Source organism: Nansenia antarctica (assembly GCF_963989245.1).
Source record: "Nansenia antarctica genome assembly, chromosome: 9".
NCBI lineage: Eukaryota > Metazoa > Chordata > Actinopteri > Argentiniformes > Microstomatidae > Nansenia > Nansenia antarctica.
The window spans coordinates 33,732,331-33,749,830 of record NC_137679.1 but is presented as its reverse complement, the minus strand read 5'-3'; the positions used below and the strand labels follow the sequence as shown (position 1 = coordinate 33,749,830).

The window sequence follows — 17,500 nt, the reverse complement described above, 5'->3', positions numbered from 1 at the left end:
GTGACTCAGACAGGAAAGAGAGTCAGTCTCTGCTGGGAAGACCACAGAGGGCCACGCCAGATCGACGCTATGAGGCTTATATTTACCCTCGTTTTTGGCAGCGAGGGTAAATATAACAACAGTAATGAAATGAAATGAAATCGCAATAGATTTAAGATTGAATATATTTTTGTAACCAGGCCAACCAAACTGACCGTGTGTGTTCTATGGTGTGAGTGTGTATGTATGTGTGTGTGTGGATGCATTTAATCTGAGTGTGTGTGTGTGTGTGTGTGTGTGTGTGTGTGTGTGTAAATGGACTGCACTTATATAGCGCTTTCATCCAAAGCGCTTTACAACGGCCTCTCATTCACCCATTCACACACCAATGGCGGCAAGCTACCATGCAAGGCGCCGGCCCGCTCACTGGGAGCAATTTGGGGTTCAGTGTCTTGCCCAAGGACACTTCAACATGTGGCCAGCCGGGGCTCGAACCGCCGATGTGCCAACCTTGGGATTATTAGATGCCGGTTCTACCTCCTGCGCCACAGCCGCCCCGTGTGTGTGTGTGTGTGTGTGTGCTCTTACGCCAGTTTTAACCCCGTTGGGTCTGTCCAGCTCCCAGGTGTTGGTGCTGATGCTGCGGTCGGCGGGGCTGAAGGGGGAGGTCTTCCCCGTCTGTAGCGCCTCCAGGAGGGCGGTCTTTCCCTGGCGAGGTGGACCAATCACAAGCAGCTTCAGGAGCTTACAAGCTTCTGCCTTTCGTAGGTGAGCCCGGAGGAAGGCCAGCACAGACGCAGGACCTGGGACACACACACACATACACGCACGCACGCACACACACACACGCAAACGCACAAGCGCACACGCACACACACACAGATTGATTTGTGTAAGGGCCTGGGGTTGAACTAGACTAGTGGGTAACACTGTTGCCTTAGGAACCATATAATATATGGTTTTGTGCACATCTCAGTGTGTGTGTGTTTGTGTGTGTGCATGTATGTGTGTGTGTGTGTGTGTGTGTGTGTGTGTGTGTGTGTGTGTGTAAACCCTCCACTCATCAATGGGGCCATCTGTACTGTACCTGTCTTCCTGACCTCCAGAGGGACATTGGTGATGTTGAGGTCTTCGATATCGAGCTGCCACAGGTTAGACAGCTGTCCCAGCTCTGCAGGAAGCTCCCGGATAGCACAGTTACTGCTCACACATCAGAGGGGAGAGAGGAGGACGTTAAGGAGGAAGTTAAGGATGAGTTAACGCCTAGATAGCACAGTTACTGCTGTCAGATCAGAGGGGAGAGAGGGGGGGGGGGGGGGGTTAGGGATGAGTAAGCCACAGGGCAATTCAATGGGTGATACTGTGGTTAAAAACACCATCTATGGCTATGCTAATGTAGCCAGTGCTTCATCATGGAAAATAGTGATCCAACTGACTCCATTAGCCTTGCCAGAACTTTCATGATGTCTTCTGTATAAGAATAACAAACTCTGAAAGTCAAAACATTCAGTGTCAACTTGATGATCTTCTGTTGATCTTCCTTTAAGCCGGTCTATCCCTCTCTGGCATAGCCACAGCTGTAAGGATCCTAGCATTACGTGGATGACTAATGAAGAGATCTCTTCTTACAAATCCCTACAAATTCATCAGCAGCAACTTCAGAAGTCCACAATCACTCCATATCAGTGCTGTAACAGCTTACTGTTAACCTGTTTATTGTCCAGCGCTATGACATGGTTGTCATGGACTGTTGAAATCCATACTTTTTAATAAACTTGCAGCAAATAAGATAATAACTGCCTGTATTATTTTCCCAACTCCATGTTGTTCCCAACTATTACCATAGTTCCCCAAATACTCATCGTCTACATCAAGTGTGGACATAATCACAGAGCGACGTGTTTGAGGAAATACGGTAATAGTTTAGGGAAATTAGACTTTTCTGTGAAGTTCTGTTGGAAAGTATGTGTTTCAATGCTCAACGACAACCATGTAATAGGGTAGGGCAACATAGGTTCATGGTAAATGTTACTGAATTGAAATTGAAAGAAAAAGAAAAAAGAAAGAAGCTGTAATGTATTCTGCTGATGAGAATTCATTTTTTTATTGGATTTTATCTTTACCTTTTCTTTTTACTGTTTTCCCCTGCTTTTATATTCATTCTATGCTTGTATATGTTTTTATATATGTTTTTATATTCACTTTATTCCTGTTGTAAAGCACTTTGGGCTGCATTTCTTGTATGAAAGGTGCTATATAAATAAAGCTTTACCGGTACTTACTTACTAAGTGTGGACCTTGCCGCTTATGAAGTTGCTACTGATGAATTTGTAGGGGGTGTGTGCAGAAGAAGAGATATCTTCTTATAAGGCTTGTAAGGCTGGAAGGATCCACGTGCTTCCTGTGAAAGTCTCCATGTCTGTGAGAACAGCTCAGTGCGACCTGACCCAGGTGACCTATCCATAAACTAGCAGGCAGCAACCAGCTGTTGACCACAACCACACTGTCTCAATACTCCTAATGGGCTCCCTGATTACCCTGCCAGGTGAAAGGTGAAAGTACCAGTTAGGTTGCTCGCTTTCATGTCCTGCCAGGATAGTGGTCAGGAAGGAGAGGGGACCAGGGGATAAGGAGAAGAAGACTGCTGAAACTATTGGAACCTAAGGAGGAAAGGAAGAGAGGCTAGGGGAGGAGGAGAGGAGGCGATTTAAGGCTATCGAGACACAGCCCAGGTTTAAAAATAAATAAATAATAATAATAATAATAATTGGCATTTAGCAAATGCCTTTATCCAAAGGCGTCCGACTTAAAACAAATACATTTGTCTAAGTAAGTGAATCATCTATCCATCAGTCATCGCAAGAAAAAGTAATCTATGCTTGGTAGTCATAATGCTAAAAGAATCATTTTTTAAAATATATTTTATTTAGAGTAGAGGGGATAAAGGGGAAGAGGTCTTAGGAGGGACAGTTAAGGTGTAGCCTGAAGAGATGGGTCTTTAGGGTTTTACTTAGAGAGATAGAGATAGAGCTAGGAGATAGGAGAGATAGAGCTCAGTGAGGTTTTGCAGGATGGTAGGAAGGTGACAAGGAAAGGAGGTGAGATGAGACTGTTAGGACACGGCCAAGGAAAGGAGGTGAGATGAGACTGTTAGGACACGGCCAAGGAAAGGAGGTGAGATGAGACTGTTAGGACATGGCCAAGGGGACTTACTTTGACAGATAAAGCTCAGTGAGGTTTCGCAGGCCACACACTGACTGGGGCACACACTCCAGCTGGTTGTCGTTCAAGAAAAGCACTTCCAGTGAATCCCGCAGAATTACAGGAAACTCAATGGGACACACTGCCAAGGGGGGGAGCCACACACACATGCGCACACACACACACACACACACACACACACACGCGCAAGCACATGCACATGCACATGTGCGCACACGCACACACACACACACACACACACACACACACACACACACACACACACAGAGAGTGAGAGAGAGGGTCAATGACCACTAACACATGTACAGTATGGTGTTGTTAATTAGAATCTGTGTGCTCTAGATGACCATGACCCCTTGTCTAAAAGGGTTTCTAACCCACATCAGCAGGGGTAGGGAACCCATTTAGACAGCAGTCTAGAACCAGTACCTGGGTCTGGGTCTCTACGCTGCCATGTTGTCAGGAAGGCAAGCCTCCTGGTTTTAGGTACCTCCTCAGTTCTGGAAAAAATATATTCTCTGTCAGATCCACCATGAATAATAATGATAATATCATCTTTAAAGAGCCGTGTTTGTGTGAAGATGAGATATATTGTGTATAGTAATGTATGAATCATGGGGCTTTCATTCCAGCACCTCAAAAGAGGCAGCATGGTGTGTGTATGTGTGTGTGTGTGTGTGTGTGTGTGTGTGTGTGTGTGTGTGTGTGTGTGTGTGTGTGTGTGAGTGTGTGTGTGTGTGTGTGTGTGTGTGTGTGTGTGTGTGTGTGTGTGTGTGTGTGTGAGCGTGTGTGAGCGTGTGTGTCTCTTGGACTAAGTGGTTGCAGTGGAGAGTGGTTAAGTGGTAGAGCGGCCGTGAGAGCTATCATGTATGTGACCTACTTGCCCAGCTGGTTCCTAGAGAGGTCCAGAGACCTGAGCTGAGAGCAGTTCCACTTGTTGGGTGCAGGGAGAGTGGTGATCTGATTCCCACACAGTCGTAGGGACACCAGAGCCTGATAGAAGAGAGAGAGAGAGAGAGAGAGAGAGAGAGAGAGAGAGAGAGAGAGAGAGAGAGAGAGAGAGAGAGAGAGAGAGAGAGAGAGAGAGAGAGAGAGAGAGAGAGAGAGAGAGAGAGAGAGAGAGCAGACCCTGAAAAGACCTGTGAAAGACCCTGGATGCCATGAAATCCTCAATCTCAGTTATTCCTTAATAAACATTCAAAAAAAATCGCATTATTAAGTGCATAGCATTCCTGAGGTTAATTGAAAATTCCTACGTTCTCCCTGGTATTATGACTCCAAAATAAACAAATACCTAACCTCTGTTATCATACTTTATTATTGTTTTTCAAACAACCTCTCATATATTTAAATCTTAAAAGCATACCATTACTGGTGCACACAAATTAAACACTGTAGGAAGAGGTCACTGGAAGTATTACTGCAGTAACTCTCAAGACTACTGCACCACTGCCATCTTGAGGTGAAAGGGGGGATTACAGTTAAATTACAGTTGGGTTGGTATTGTCTTCCTGTAAGCCAGTGGTTCGGGAACAAACTGATGTGCCTGCCCCAGACCTTTAGTGCAGAAACCAGACTCAAGGCTCATATTAGACATTTGGACATGTTTAGCTGATATATGGCAATACGGGGCTGCACAATGTTATTGCACAGTGATTCAAGTGTGAAAATAGCCATTTAGAAGTAAAGTATGTGTACTTTTGGTGGTCCATTCTATTTTCTTAGCCCTCCTAAAACTATTTCCCAGATACTGTAAAGTATGACATTTCATATAGCGATAGAGCTATGAAGTGTGACGTGGCTAGCCTGTTTGTAAAATATATATATATATTGAGTCAAATATAACCCTCTGAACTGAGAGCAATCTTTCAATGCATTTTATTGAGAATTGCTGCTAGCTCTATCTGGCGTTACTGTGAATGACTAAGGAGGAGAAGGCAGGAGAAAGAAGGCAGCTTTAACTAATTTAGTGTTGGTGTTGTCGTCCCTCTATCTTTTTTTCTTCTTTTTATACTCTCCTGACAGAAATCCGATCTCCGTGTAATTAGTTTTGTTCATCAACATCTGACAGTACTGTAGCACACACAAACATTATAACTGCCACTCTTCCTTTTTGGAGTATGTTTTTTCAAGAAAAAGGAAGCAAAACTGCCTGGCGTAGGTCTTTAAGCCACAACCTATGAAATAGCAGTATAGTATCATAGTGCACATCCTTAAGTGGGTTGCAGAGCCGAAATAAGTCTGTATAAAATTAAGTTGGGTGGTGGCGCATTTGAGTGTGCGAGCCCTACTTAAAGTTATTCAACCTATGAATCAGTCATGGCCCACTGTAGAACACTACTGTAAATGGTAAATGGACTGCACTTATATAGCGCCTTTTTTGCTGCTCCAAAGCTGCTCCAAAGCGCTTTACAACGGCCTCTCATTCACCCATTCACACACACATTCACACACCAATGGCGGCAAGTTGCAATGCAAGGCGCTGGCCCGCGCACTGGGAGCAATTTTGGGGTTCAGTGTCTTGCCCAAGGACACTTCGACATGTGGCCAGCTGGGGCTCGAACCACTGATCTGCCAACCTTGTGATCATTAGACAGCGACTCTACCTCCTGCGCCACAGCCGCCCCTGTAAATCCCCTAGAATAAGAGAACCCACCCCCAACACCATCATTACCTCCAGCTCAAATATATAGGAGGGCAGCTCCTTTAGGCTGTTGTCAGCGAAGTCCACCTCCTGCAGGTGAGTCCTCCAGAAGATGGAGATGGTGTTGGGAAGACTCTCCATCGCGTTGGATGAGGCTCGACAGTACTTCTACAGAGGGAATAAATGACTTACATTAGCTCAGAAAAAGTCTGAGTGCCGTTTCAGCTTCATGGATTTCACCTATCTAGTCATGTTACATCTGTGAGGAATAAAGGGGTGGGGGCTAGGGTAGGAGCTAGGGGTTAGGGGTAGGGGCTAGGGGTAGGGGCTATGGGAAAGGGGCTAGGGGCTAAATGCTAAGGGCTGGGGGTAGCAGCTAGGGGATTGGAGCTAGGGTAGGGGGTAGGGAGTAGGAGCTAAGAGCTAAGGTAGGGGCTAGGGGGTAGGAGCTAAGAGCTAGGGTAGGGGCTAGCGGTAGGAACTAGGGGCTAGGGGTAGGAGCTAGGAGCTAGGGGCTAAAACAAAACTGTGCCATCATATGTTTTTCTTACCAGGGGGCAGGCCCAGGGGTCTGGGAAGGTGGTGAGCTTGTTCCTGCAGACGCTGAGGGAGCAGAGGGATTTAAAACAGCGCAGGACGGCCGAGGGCAGGCTGGTCAGACTGTTATCAGACACATCCAACTCCTCAAGTTTACGCAGACCAATCCAGTTAGTACCTGAGAGACAGAGAGAGGAGAGGAGAGGAGAGGAGAGGAGAGGAGAGGAGAGGAGAGGAGAGGAGAGGAGAGCAGAGGAGAGGACAGGAGAGGAGAGGAGGGGAGAGGAGAGGAGATGAGTGGGGAGGAGAGGGGAGGAGAAAACAGGAGAGGAGAGGACAGGAGCATTTAACAAAGCCAAAGTATACATTTCAAATTATGAAAACATTTCCATGTAGAACAGATTTTTATTTCATGCCCAGTGATTGTGGCAGAGCGTACCATCTGGGATGTCAAACAGGGAGGTGAGTCTGTTCTTGGTGGCAGACAGCCTCTGGACACGGGTGAGATGGAGCAGTCCAGATGGAAGGCTGGTCAACTCGTTCTGGGAGAGATTCACCTGGTGTAGCCTGAAAGGGAGGGATAGAGAGAGAGAGAGAGAGAGAGAGAGAGAGAGAGAGAGAGAGAGAGAGAGAGAGAGAGACAGAGAGAGATGGGTACAGCTGTAAACTTCATACCACACGTGTGAATGTGTTTATACAGCAGCTACCTGCACAGTGTGAGTATGAGTGCTTGTGTGTGTGTGTGTGTGTGTGTGTGTGTGTGTGTGTGTGTGTGTTGGTGTGTGTGTGTACGAGCATGTGAGTGCATGCACATGTGTGTGTGTGTGTGTGTGTGTGTGTGTGTGTGTGTGTGTGTGTGTGTGAGTGTGTGTGTGTGTGTGTGTGTGTGTGTGTTGGTGTGTACGAGCGTGTGAGTGCATGGACGTGTGTGTGTGTGTGTGTGTGTGTGTGTGTGTGTGTGTGTGTGTGTGTGTGTGTGTGTGTGTGTTGGTGTGTGTGTGTACGAGCATGTGAGTGCATGCACATGTGTGTGTGTGTGTGTGTGTGTGTGTGTGTGTGTGTGTGTGTGTGTTGGTGTGTACGAGCGTGTGAGTGCATGGACGTGTGTGTGTGTGTGTGTGTACCTGGAGCAGATGATCTCCTGGGAGCTGAGTGCGGTGGGCAGCTCTCTGAGCTGGTTGTTGGACAGGTTCAGGGTGCGTAGCTGGATAAGGCCCCAGGGGACCACGGAGGGCAGCGCGACCAGGCTGTTGGAGGACAGGTCCAGCTGGGTGATACGACACGACAGGTCCATGAACCAGTCCAGCTCCAACCAGGGCAGCTTCAGACCCGACCAACACACACTCAGGGCCTAAGAAGAGAGACAGAACATTATCTACAGCGTATGACGTTCCAAGTGAAGAGCTGCAACGGAAATATGTTGAATTAAAGAAATGATTGATGTGTTGAATACTTGTTTCCCCCGTTGTATGTACACGCACACTCGCATGCGCACGAACACAAGCACATACACACATGCTCGCACGCACATACACACACACATTTACATTTACATTTACATTTTTGGCATTTAGCAGACGCCTTATTCCAAAGCGACTTACAATCAATACATTTGACTAAGCAAGTGAATCATCAATCCACCAGTCGTAGCAGGAAGAGTAATCTAGCTCAGGCCCGGGGCCTTTGGCAGTCTCAGTGATAGAAGGAAAACACATGCGCACACACACACACACACACACACACACACACACACACACACACACACGCGCGCACCTCATCTCCCTCTGTGTCAGAGGCCTCCAGTAGTCTCTGTCTGAGCAGCTGTCTGCTGAAGACCGGGTGGTCCATCAGTGTGTAGGAGGAGAAACCTGCACCATGTTGTAGTAGGAAGCAAGCTATCTCCTCATTACCTACCAGAGGACGCATGAACACACACACACACACACACACACACACTTATTTTAGAACAGCGTAACATAAGCTGCTGGCTCATATACAGACACAGACCTCCTCCTCTTTCCCTATGAGAGGAAGAATCTGTCAACAGCCAAATGAAAAATCGCCGCTAACAGGAAGTACTCTGCTTAGAAAGAGGAAATTATTGAGATTGGTGGTGGAATTCGAGAACCAAAACAGCAGCAGGAGGAAACAGATCACTATGCCATCCATCAGCAGATCCTTCACAACACCTGAAACTGTTCTCTTTTTATTAAAGATAAAAGCTATGGACACCATCACGAAGAGGGTCTAAAAGTGCACAAATGAGTGAAAGGAACTCATGTAGAAATCAAATGGACACACAGAACACAGGGTACAGGGTACAGGGCCACCAGGTCAAAATCATCACGCCACTTGAACAGTTTCTTCCCCAAAGCCATAGCATGGTAGAATACCAAGTCACTCATGGTCCTAGTGCACTGCACATGGCGAATAAAGTTGAATTGAACTGAATTGAAGATGTGAAATTGAGGGTAAACTAAATAAATAGAAAGATGTGCATGTCTGTAAACGACATAACGATAGTCTGTGGGGAGGATGAAAGTGTGGGGGTTATGTCAGGTGTGTGTGTATGTGTGGGTGTGGGTGTGTGTGTGTGTGTACCTGTGTGTGTGTGTGTGTGTGTGTGTGTATCTTAGTCTACCTGCTCGTGCAGCAGCATAAAGGGGCAGGCCCGTGATGACGGCAAACTCATCGCTGTGGATGGCACAGTCCTCCGTGTCGGCATGGTAACCCTGGACCAACATTCTAACGACGTCCAGATGACCGCGCTGACACGCCGCGGCCAACATCCAGTTCAACAGATCTCTCCTGACACACGGAGCTGAGAGAGAAGGAGAGAGAGAGAGTCGGAGAGAGAGAGAGAGAGAGAGAGAGAGAGAGACCAGTATGAGATGGTATTAGGGAGAGAGACCAGAGGTTGGGTAATCGGTATGATTACCTGGTACTGAGTCTAAATGTGACCCGTGATTACCTGGTACTGACTCTAAATGTGACCCGTGATTACCTGGTACTGAGTCTAAATGTGACCCGTGATTACCTGGTACTGAGTCCAGCAGCTCTTTGACCAGGCTGGCATGGCCGTGGTTGGCAGCCAGGAGGGCAGGGTTGTCCTCGGAGGGGGCCAGGGGCAGAGGCACATGGGCCTCACGGAGGAGGTAACGTACAGACTCCACGTCACCATGCTGGGTGGCCACACACAGGAGACGCAGCTACAGGAGGAACACACACACACAGACACAGACACAGACACAGACAGACAGACACAGACAGACAGACAGACACAGACACAGACACAGACACAGACACAGACACAGACACACACATACACCCATACACACATACACACATACACACACACACACACACACACACACACACAAACACACAATGAGTTTAAATTACAGAACTGAATGCACTTCATACTAGGTGTATACTGTATACTTTATTGTCCCCGCTGGGACATTTGTGTTGGAAAGTTAATTTGCTGCTTAACAGTACACTGCCTGTTTCCATCTCTGTAGCTCACTCCCACATAGCATACAGGGAGAGGAGCTTGAGTTACAACTGGATCTATACATCTGATGTGTATTTATCCCACATAGCCCAATGACCATACTCCCCCTGTCCTGTCCACACTTCATAAAACACTATGAGCTTACAACATGCTACTCTCCTGGCCCATTACCAAGCACATTCATGGAAATGAACTGCACAGTGTGTTCAATGTACTTCACTTTTTCATAAAGAGTAAAATTACTAACACAAAAATTTAATATGTTTGTGACCTGATAGTCGGCACTAGGTGGCAGTATCACTACTTGAGCGCATTTAGGAGTGCTTGATGAGTGTAGAATCAATTTGGTCATAATGACTAGTGAGTATTGGTACACGTTTTCACAGTTGAAGAGGAAGCCTAAATGACTGAAGAGTTGGGTTATTTTAGGGTACGAGCACAGATGTAAAAGGCTACTTCTCTTTTTTAAATCTGTCTCACAATGGTGCAGATTTACCAAGCAGAACCAAGTATTCATCGTTATCTCTTTGCAATCTGATTTACCAGTCCTCAGTAACAATGCATGCTTTTGGCCAAGTGTCAAGAGAATGATGGACTAAAACAGAGGAAGCTCATTTTAACCTCTCACACAAAGTACACTATAGTACGGAGGAGAGAGAGAGAGAGAGCGAGAGAGAGAGAGAGAGAGAGAGAGAGAGAGAGAGAGAGAGACAGAGAGAGAGAGAGAGAGAGAGAGAGAGAGAGAGAGAGAGAAGCGCCTCTAGTGCAGTCCTTCCAACACTACATCTACTATCTATTTTGATTCAAGTTTCACGTTTTATTGTTGCATCACATTACACAAGTGTAAGAGAGTAAAATTCTTAGACTTTGGTGCCTGACATTGCAGCACAAGACAATAGGCATAATTCAAGATAAAAAAGGGACAATAGTACAGGACATGAGTGAAATATAAGACAGGATACAATTAGCAGTACAGCTAGTAATAAAATAGATAGTTCAAGTAGTAAAGTGGCTGTGAGAAAGGCAAAAGCTTCCTTCCTCTGAGTCATCCACCTCTATGTGCTCGCAGAGCAGGAACTATCAGATGGGTTTACCGCCCTTTGTACTCTCTATCTACCCCTGATACTGAGGCTTGTGGAACTCTGAGCAGCCTGCTGCCACACTGAAGGACATCTTTAGACAGATAGACAGACAGATACTGTAGGTACTTTATTGATCCCCGGGGGGGAAATTCAGGCGAAAAAACAACAACAAAATAAAGGGACAATTGAATAATAAAATAAAATAAAATAAAAATAATGAAAACAAGTTAAAAATACAAAATAAAGATACACCAATAGACATAGACTATAGACTTATATACAGTGGGTAAGATTTAGCATCCTCCAGCCTAACTCTGATCACCCAGATCAAGCCAGTCAGAGGAGTTGTACAGTATTATTGCAGCAGGCAGAAAATATCTCCTATAGCACTCCTTAGTGATAGATAGATAGATAGACAGACAGACAGACAGACAGATAGATAGAGATAGATACTTTATTGATCTCCATAGGGTTCAAGTTGTAACGTAAAAATGTTGCACATGTGGGGTAAAGTTGCACAAATGTTGCACATGTGGGGTAAAGTTTAAATACAAATGATCACAATCTCAGATTAAGACTAAAGCTGCTTTTCTGTGCTGCGGGGCCCTGTGTGTGCAGACCAGTGTTGGGCTGGTGTGTAGGCAGCGTTAAGCTCTGTACTACAGTACAGTGGAGTGCAGTGCTCTCCATATCAGACCCTGGATGACACCCATCAACCATCAGTGTGTGTGTGCGTGTGTGAGTGTGTGTGTGTGTGTGTGTGTGTGTGTGTGTGTGTGTGTGTGTGTGTGTGTGTGTGTGTGTGTGTGTGTGTGTGTGTGTGTGTGTGTGTTCTCACTCAGAGTGGTGTGGTGGAACACTCAGCAGTCCCGACTCCCAAGGAGAGGAGAGGTGGTTTTGGTTGCAGTGGTGGGTGGCTGCACATTAACCATGCACCTCCAACATGCACATACTGTATGCAGATGTGCATGCAGACACATTCTGCCTTGTTGTGCTGTCTACACCACAGTGCCAAAAAGCCTACAGTAGAAAGCTCTCTCTCCCTCCCTCCCTCCCTCCCTCCTTCCCTCCCTCCCTCCGTTCATCCTCCTAACATGCTAACCAGAGCCAAGGAAGAACTAGGCCAGTTCTCCCGTGGCGCCTGAGAGCCACACACTCCAAGACAACAAGCGTGTCAGACCCACCCTCACTCCTCTCAACGTCAACAACTCTGGCATCGCAAGCACACACACGCTCCTGCCACAAACATCAACAACCATGGCATCTCGCACATGCACGCACACACACACACACATACATACAGTACACTCACACACACACACACACACACACACACACACACACACACCAACAACCATGGCATCGTATGCACACACACACACACACACACACACACACACACACACACACACACACACTCCAGCAACAATACACGCACGCATGCACCCACACACACATCAACACCACTAGAACATCAAGCATTCATACACTATAAAGCCATCTGCAAAATAAACATCAGCGACTGAATCATAAACTGGCAAACATTCACCAACAAAACTATATGACAGCACCAAGCAAAACAGACACACCTTAAAATGAAGTCATAAAATGACACAGTGTCATAAAATAGGAAAGTGTCTTTCAGATGTATGTACTGAGGAGCAGGTTTGAGTTAGGAGCATGGCGCTTGAGTATATCTTGGAGGAGGTAGAAATGGACCCTGGGGTGCCTGGGTGGTGTAGCTCACTAAGGTGCACGCCACATTGCCACGTAACCGCAGGGTCCCTGGTTCTGTCATCCCTCCTCTCTCTCACCCATCCTTCCTGTAAATCTCTACTGTCTCTATCCCAATAAAGCAGAAATGCCCTGAAAACACTATTAAACTAAACTAAACCCAAAAAATGGAAGGACCATGCATAGTAATGCATGGAACGGAATAAGGAACGGTATGAAACGTGACCTCCACCAGCAAACACTACCTCTACCAGCCTCCACTCCACGTTACCCATTTGCCATACCTCAACGAGTGGTGATGTCATTGGACGATTACCAACTACATCAAACAGGCCAACACCCTCCCAACATTTAAACAGGCCCTCAAAACCCACCTCTTCAAGCTCGCCTTCACCAGTTAACCCTCTCCCCCTCCCCTTCCCCCTCCCCCTCCCCTTCCCCCTCCCCTTCCCCCTCCCCTTCCCATGTGTCCCCAGCACTACCTTAATTCGGCCCCTATACTTTATTTTATTTATTTTTGGTGTCTTTTTATTATTACTACTCAATCTTTTCAGTTTGTAAAGCGTCTTTGAGTGTCTAGAAAAGCGCTATATAAGTCTAATGTATTATTATTATTATTATTATCATTATTATTATTAAAAAGAAAATGAACAACATGTTTCTCTGGTCCACTCACCCCCTCCACTCGGGTTCCCCCTGCGCTGCAGTCCATACAGCAGGCTTGCTGGATCAGTTCCCTGGCCGCGTCCCTCTCCCCGTCTCTGTAGGCGGCCTGGATGTTCTCCAGGGTGGGAGAGGGTCCCAGCGTTGCCCCGGAGCCCGCAGCACTGCCCCCCAATACGGACGGCTTGGCTCCCATGTCCTCCACGGAGCCTGAGAAACAGGACGAGAGGAGAGGATGAGGAGAGAGTAGAGGATGAGGAGATGAGAGGGGAGAGTAGAGGAAGAGGAGAAGGAAGAGTGAAGTGTAAATATGTGACGGAGTAGAGAGGGAGGAGCAGTCTTTTCATTGCCCACAACACGACACACATTTTTTTATTTTTTTTTCTGCCGGAATGAAGGCACATCACAAGCATCCACGCACATCCAAGACACATGCGTCTGTGACAAAGTAAAGCCAGCGCAGGTCAGAAAAACACACAAACGACTGTGCCTGCGTCAGTGCCACCAATCAGATGTCACTATGAACACTATCATAGCGTCACCCATAAACAGCATTTCCTGGCTTCACCGCGACAATTTTGACAATTTGAGCTGTCAAATATTTCCTATTGCCTTATTGTCTCGTGTTGCAATGTCAGGAATCGAAGCCGAAGAATTCGACTCTCTTACACGTGTGTAATGTGACGTAACAATAAACTTGAAACAAGCCCGTCTCTCATAGGAGATCCCTTAGGCAGTACTAGTGAGCTGTGTCTTGTTTGATATACGACATCAATGGATGAAGACAGGCGCTTCAGCACCACAGGAACACTGGGGCAGGCGTGGGCAGAGCAGAGCCCCGGTGGAGCGGCACAAATAGGTCATCCTGCTAAAGAATGAATTCACACTGTGGGGACGCCAGCAGACTACGGTGGCTCGGAGGCATCAGGGTGAGAGCCGCAGGAAGGAAGTATGGGAGGTGAAATAAGGACTGGCCACTGGTGTCTGGTGGTGTAACCTCTCTGGTGCCTGGAACGTAGAACATGCACACACGCACGCACGCACGCACACACGCACACACACACACGCACGCACGCACACAGAAGATGTTGATTTAGCTGCTACGATGTATGCACACGATGTATGTCACACGCACACATGTATGCACACACGCACGCACGCACGAGCACACACACACACACACACACACACACACACACTTTAAATGCTTTATTTATGTCCACATACATGTACGATTCTAAAGGACATAAATATTAACAGTGCATTTTGATATCATGGAAACAATCTGTTACAGTAATGCTGAGCCAACAACCAGTTCTGCCACACACAGGATGTTATTCACACCAGATGATACCAGTGGGTTGACAGATACAGTATCAATACTGTAAAACAGACAGTATGCAGCTCATGGGTACAGGAAGCACCGCCTTCTCCATATTGAGCGGCTACCAATAACTCCCCTCCTCAGTCCTGTCAACCTAGTACCTTTCAACAGAAATGAAGATATAAAGACACTATAGCTATCCAAAAGATGACAGATCACTGTGACTGTGTCAGAGACAGATCCCTGGGTCAGTAACGTTACCTGACGTAGAGGATTAGGCCTGGAACTGTTGTTACCCACGTCCAAGGGGGATGACGTAAACGGACTGACTTATATAGCGCCTTATTCCAAAGCGCTTTACAATGGCCTCTCGTTCACCCATTCACACACCAATGGTGGCAAGCTACCATGCAAGGCGCCGGCCCGCTCATTGGGAGCAATTTGGGGTTCAGTGTCTTGCCCAAGGACACCTCGACATGTGGTCAGCCGATCTGCCAACCTTGCGACCATTAGCCACCAGCTCTACCTCCTGAGCCACAACCGCCCCTATGACGTCAGGGCAGGGCAGCCGGAGGGTAATGGGTCGTTACTCTGTGACTTACCCCCTTTCCTCCTGTTCCTTTCTTCTACACCGCCTCGCTCTCCTCTGGGAGAAAGTCATTCAATCCCTTCTTTTCTTTTTTTTCCTATTCTTGAGATGTTGACAGAATCTGTCACTTCTAACAGAACCACGCACTAAACTACAGTTTGTTTGATCTTTTCCGGCGTACATTCTTTTAGAACTACAAAAAAGCAGCATTTTTGTCTGTTCCTGTCATTTCATTCAGTTTCATTCACTGAAAGGATTTCCATTTGGCTCTGAGCTAAGGAATATTACGTCAACGATATTCATTCTCTGTGTCTGTGTGTGTGTGTGTGTGTGTGTGTGTGTGTATGTATATGTGTTTGTGTGTGTGTGTGTGTGTGTGTGTGTTTGTGTGTGCTTTCACTCAGAGCTGTGTCTCTGTGTCTGTGCAGCGCTGGGTCAGGGCCTGTTATGAATAATTAAGACAGTGAAAGTCTGACTGGGCTATAAAGGCTATATGAGAAAGCCTGAGGGACTGTAACCATTAGACCAGCAGCAGCCCTCCACCCCCACCCCACCCCCATCCGCGGCACTCTGGCCCACGTCAATACTGCCCTCCTACTGCAGGGCCAGAGGAGTGGGGGGGGACCTTCAAGGGCAAGGCAGAGCACCATAGACAGCCTCACAACAACAAGAAGAGTACCTCTTATCTCTGTTCCGTGTGATGGACAGATTTAAGGGGAAGTACACTCCCCCTCCTATGTCTGGTAACAGATGACGGGTTTATTGGGCTGGTTTAACCCTGCCCGTACCACACCACACGTCACGGACAGTATGCACAGCAATATGGACAGTGTGCACAGCAGTGGAGCTTTCAAATCCATTCTCAGAGGTCCTCCTGCTGTATGACCGCTCTGTGTACTGTCAACTACCGCCGTTCAAAGTGGCAGTTTGGCTGCTGAGACAATAACATTCATAACAGTCTTTGGAATTGTCTCGTCAAAAACATATAAATATGATTGTACGATAAGCATAAAGCAACAGCCATAACAACTGCCTGCAGTGTTTTATATTACTATAAAATGAGGCGGAGGCGTTGAGAGATGATAGTTCGCTGATCTACTTCCTGCGGGCGGGCTTTGTAGACTACTGAATACAGAAGCTCAATAGATCATATCATAAACAGCTCTGAATAGAAAGCAAAGATTTAGGATAGTACTGATCTTAGCAATGAATCAATACCAGGGGTGCGTCTCAGTAGTCTAAAGTCGCGTCCTCTCCTTGCCTGCTCTTCTTCATGTGCACCAGGGGAGGCTGACGGAGGTAGAAATCGGAGGACGGGCTCATTGTAATGCATGAAATGGAATACGGAACGGTATCAAACGTGTGTACCTTATTCCATTCCTTAACAATGAGCCCGTCCTCCGATTTCTACCTCCACCAACCTCCCCTGGTGTCCACTGAAAACAACAGGGTGAACACCTACCAGACAATAATAACCTGTCCCTGGCCTGTACTGTCCACTTCTCTCAATCAGTCCAAATGAAGGAGAGGAGGCAAGTAGAAGAAGCCACCTTAGACTTTTGGGACGCACCCCTTGATCTTCTTCTCATTGGAGGGCGATGATGAAAGGAAAGAGGCTCCTGTTACAGAGAAGAGCCAATCCATCCTCAGAGGATTACTGTCATACTGTGCAAAGTATTATGGGACATAATGAGATTTCCCATCTACACTGAAGCTGGCACACTGACCGATCATATGTCCATGCAGTACCTATAGGAGTATAGGTCTATGTTACGCGACCCCATGCAGCCATTGATCACCGGTTATCATGTATATGCCATTTAGCTGACGCTTTTATCCAAAGCGACTTACATTGCAGTGAGTGCATCCATTTTTCAGTATACATGATATCGGCGGAAATAGATCCCACAACCTAAGCGTTATTAGCGCCATGCTCTACCAACTGAGCCACAGGGGACCACAACTGTTTAACAACCTACAAAAGCAGGAGCAGTGTATTGTATCAAGGAGAGTTAAGGGTTGATTAATCAATTGATCAATGATTAGTGGTTAACAGTGAAGCTCAGTGTGGACACTGCTCTCAGGAGTGCAGAGTCACTACCAGTATGAGACCCTGACTCATCTCTTCAGGCTACACCTTAACTGTCCCTCCTGAGTGTGTGTGTGTGTGTGTGTGTGTGTGTGTGTGTGTGTGTATATATATAATTTGTTT

At 46.7% G+C, this 17,500-nt stretch overlaps 1 protein-coding gene across 1 annotated transcript in view; it reads right to left on the bottom strand.

The window, feature by feature from the left end:
• Window positions 1–13,472, bottom strand: part of lrrk1 (leucine-rich repeat kinase 1) — a 40,781-nt gene extending 27,309 nt beyond the window's left edge. The window contains exons 1-13 of the mRNA XM_080539011.1: window positions 13,389–13,472; window positions 9,420–9,591; window positions 9,024–9,203; window positions 8,156–8,292; window positions 7,507–7,733; window positions 6,822–6,949; window positions 6,397–6,560; window positions 5,876–6,013; window positions 4,082–4,194; window positions 3,631–3,701; window positions 3,193–3,322; window positions 1,067–1,179; window positions 568–782 (exon numbers count right to left, since the gene is read on the bottom strand). Of these exons, the coding sequence (XP_080395137.1) occupies window positions 568–782; window positions 1,067–1,179; window positions 3,193–3,322; window positions 3,631–3,701; window positions 4,082–4,194; window positions 5,876–6,013; window positions 6,397–6,560; window positions 6,822–6,949; window positions 7,507–7,733; window positions 8,156–8,292; window positions 9,024–9,203; window positions 9,420–9,591; window positions 13,389–13,424 (1,824 nt within the window). The 5' untranslated portion in view covers window positions 13,425–13,472. The remainder of the gene's footprint in view (window positions 1–567; window positions 783–1,066; window positions 1,180–3,192; window positions 3,323–3,630; window positions 3,702–4,081; window positions 4,195–5,875; window positions 6,014–6,396; window positions 6,561–6,821; window positions 6,950–7,506; window positions 7,734–8,155; window positions 8,293–9,023; window positions 9,204–9,419; window positions 9,592–13,388) is intronic.
• Between the last annotated feature and the right edge of the window lie 4,028 nt (window positions 13,473–17,500).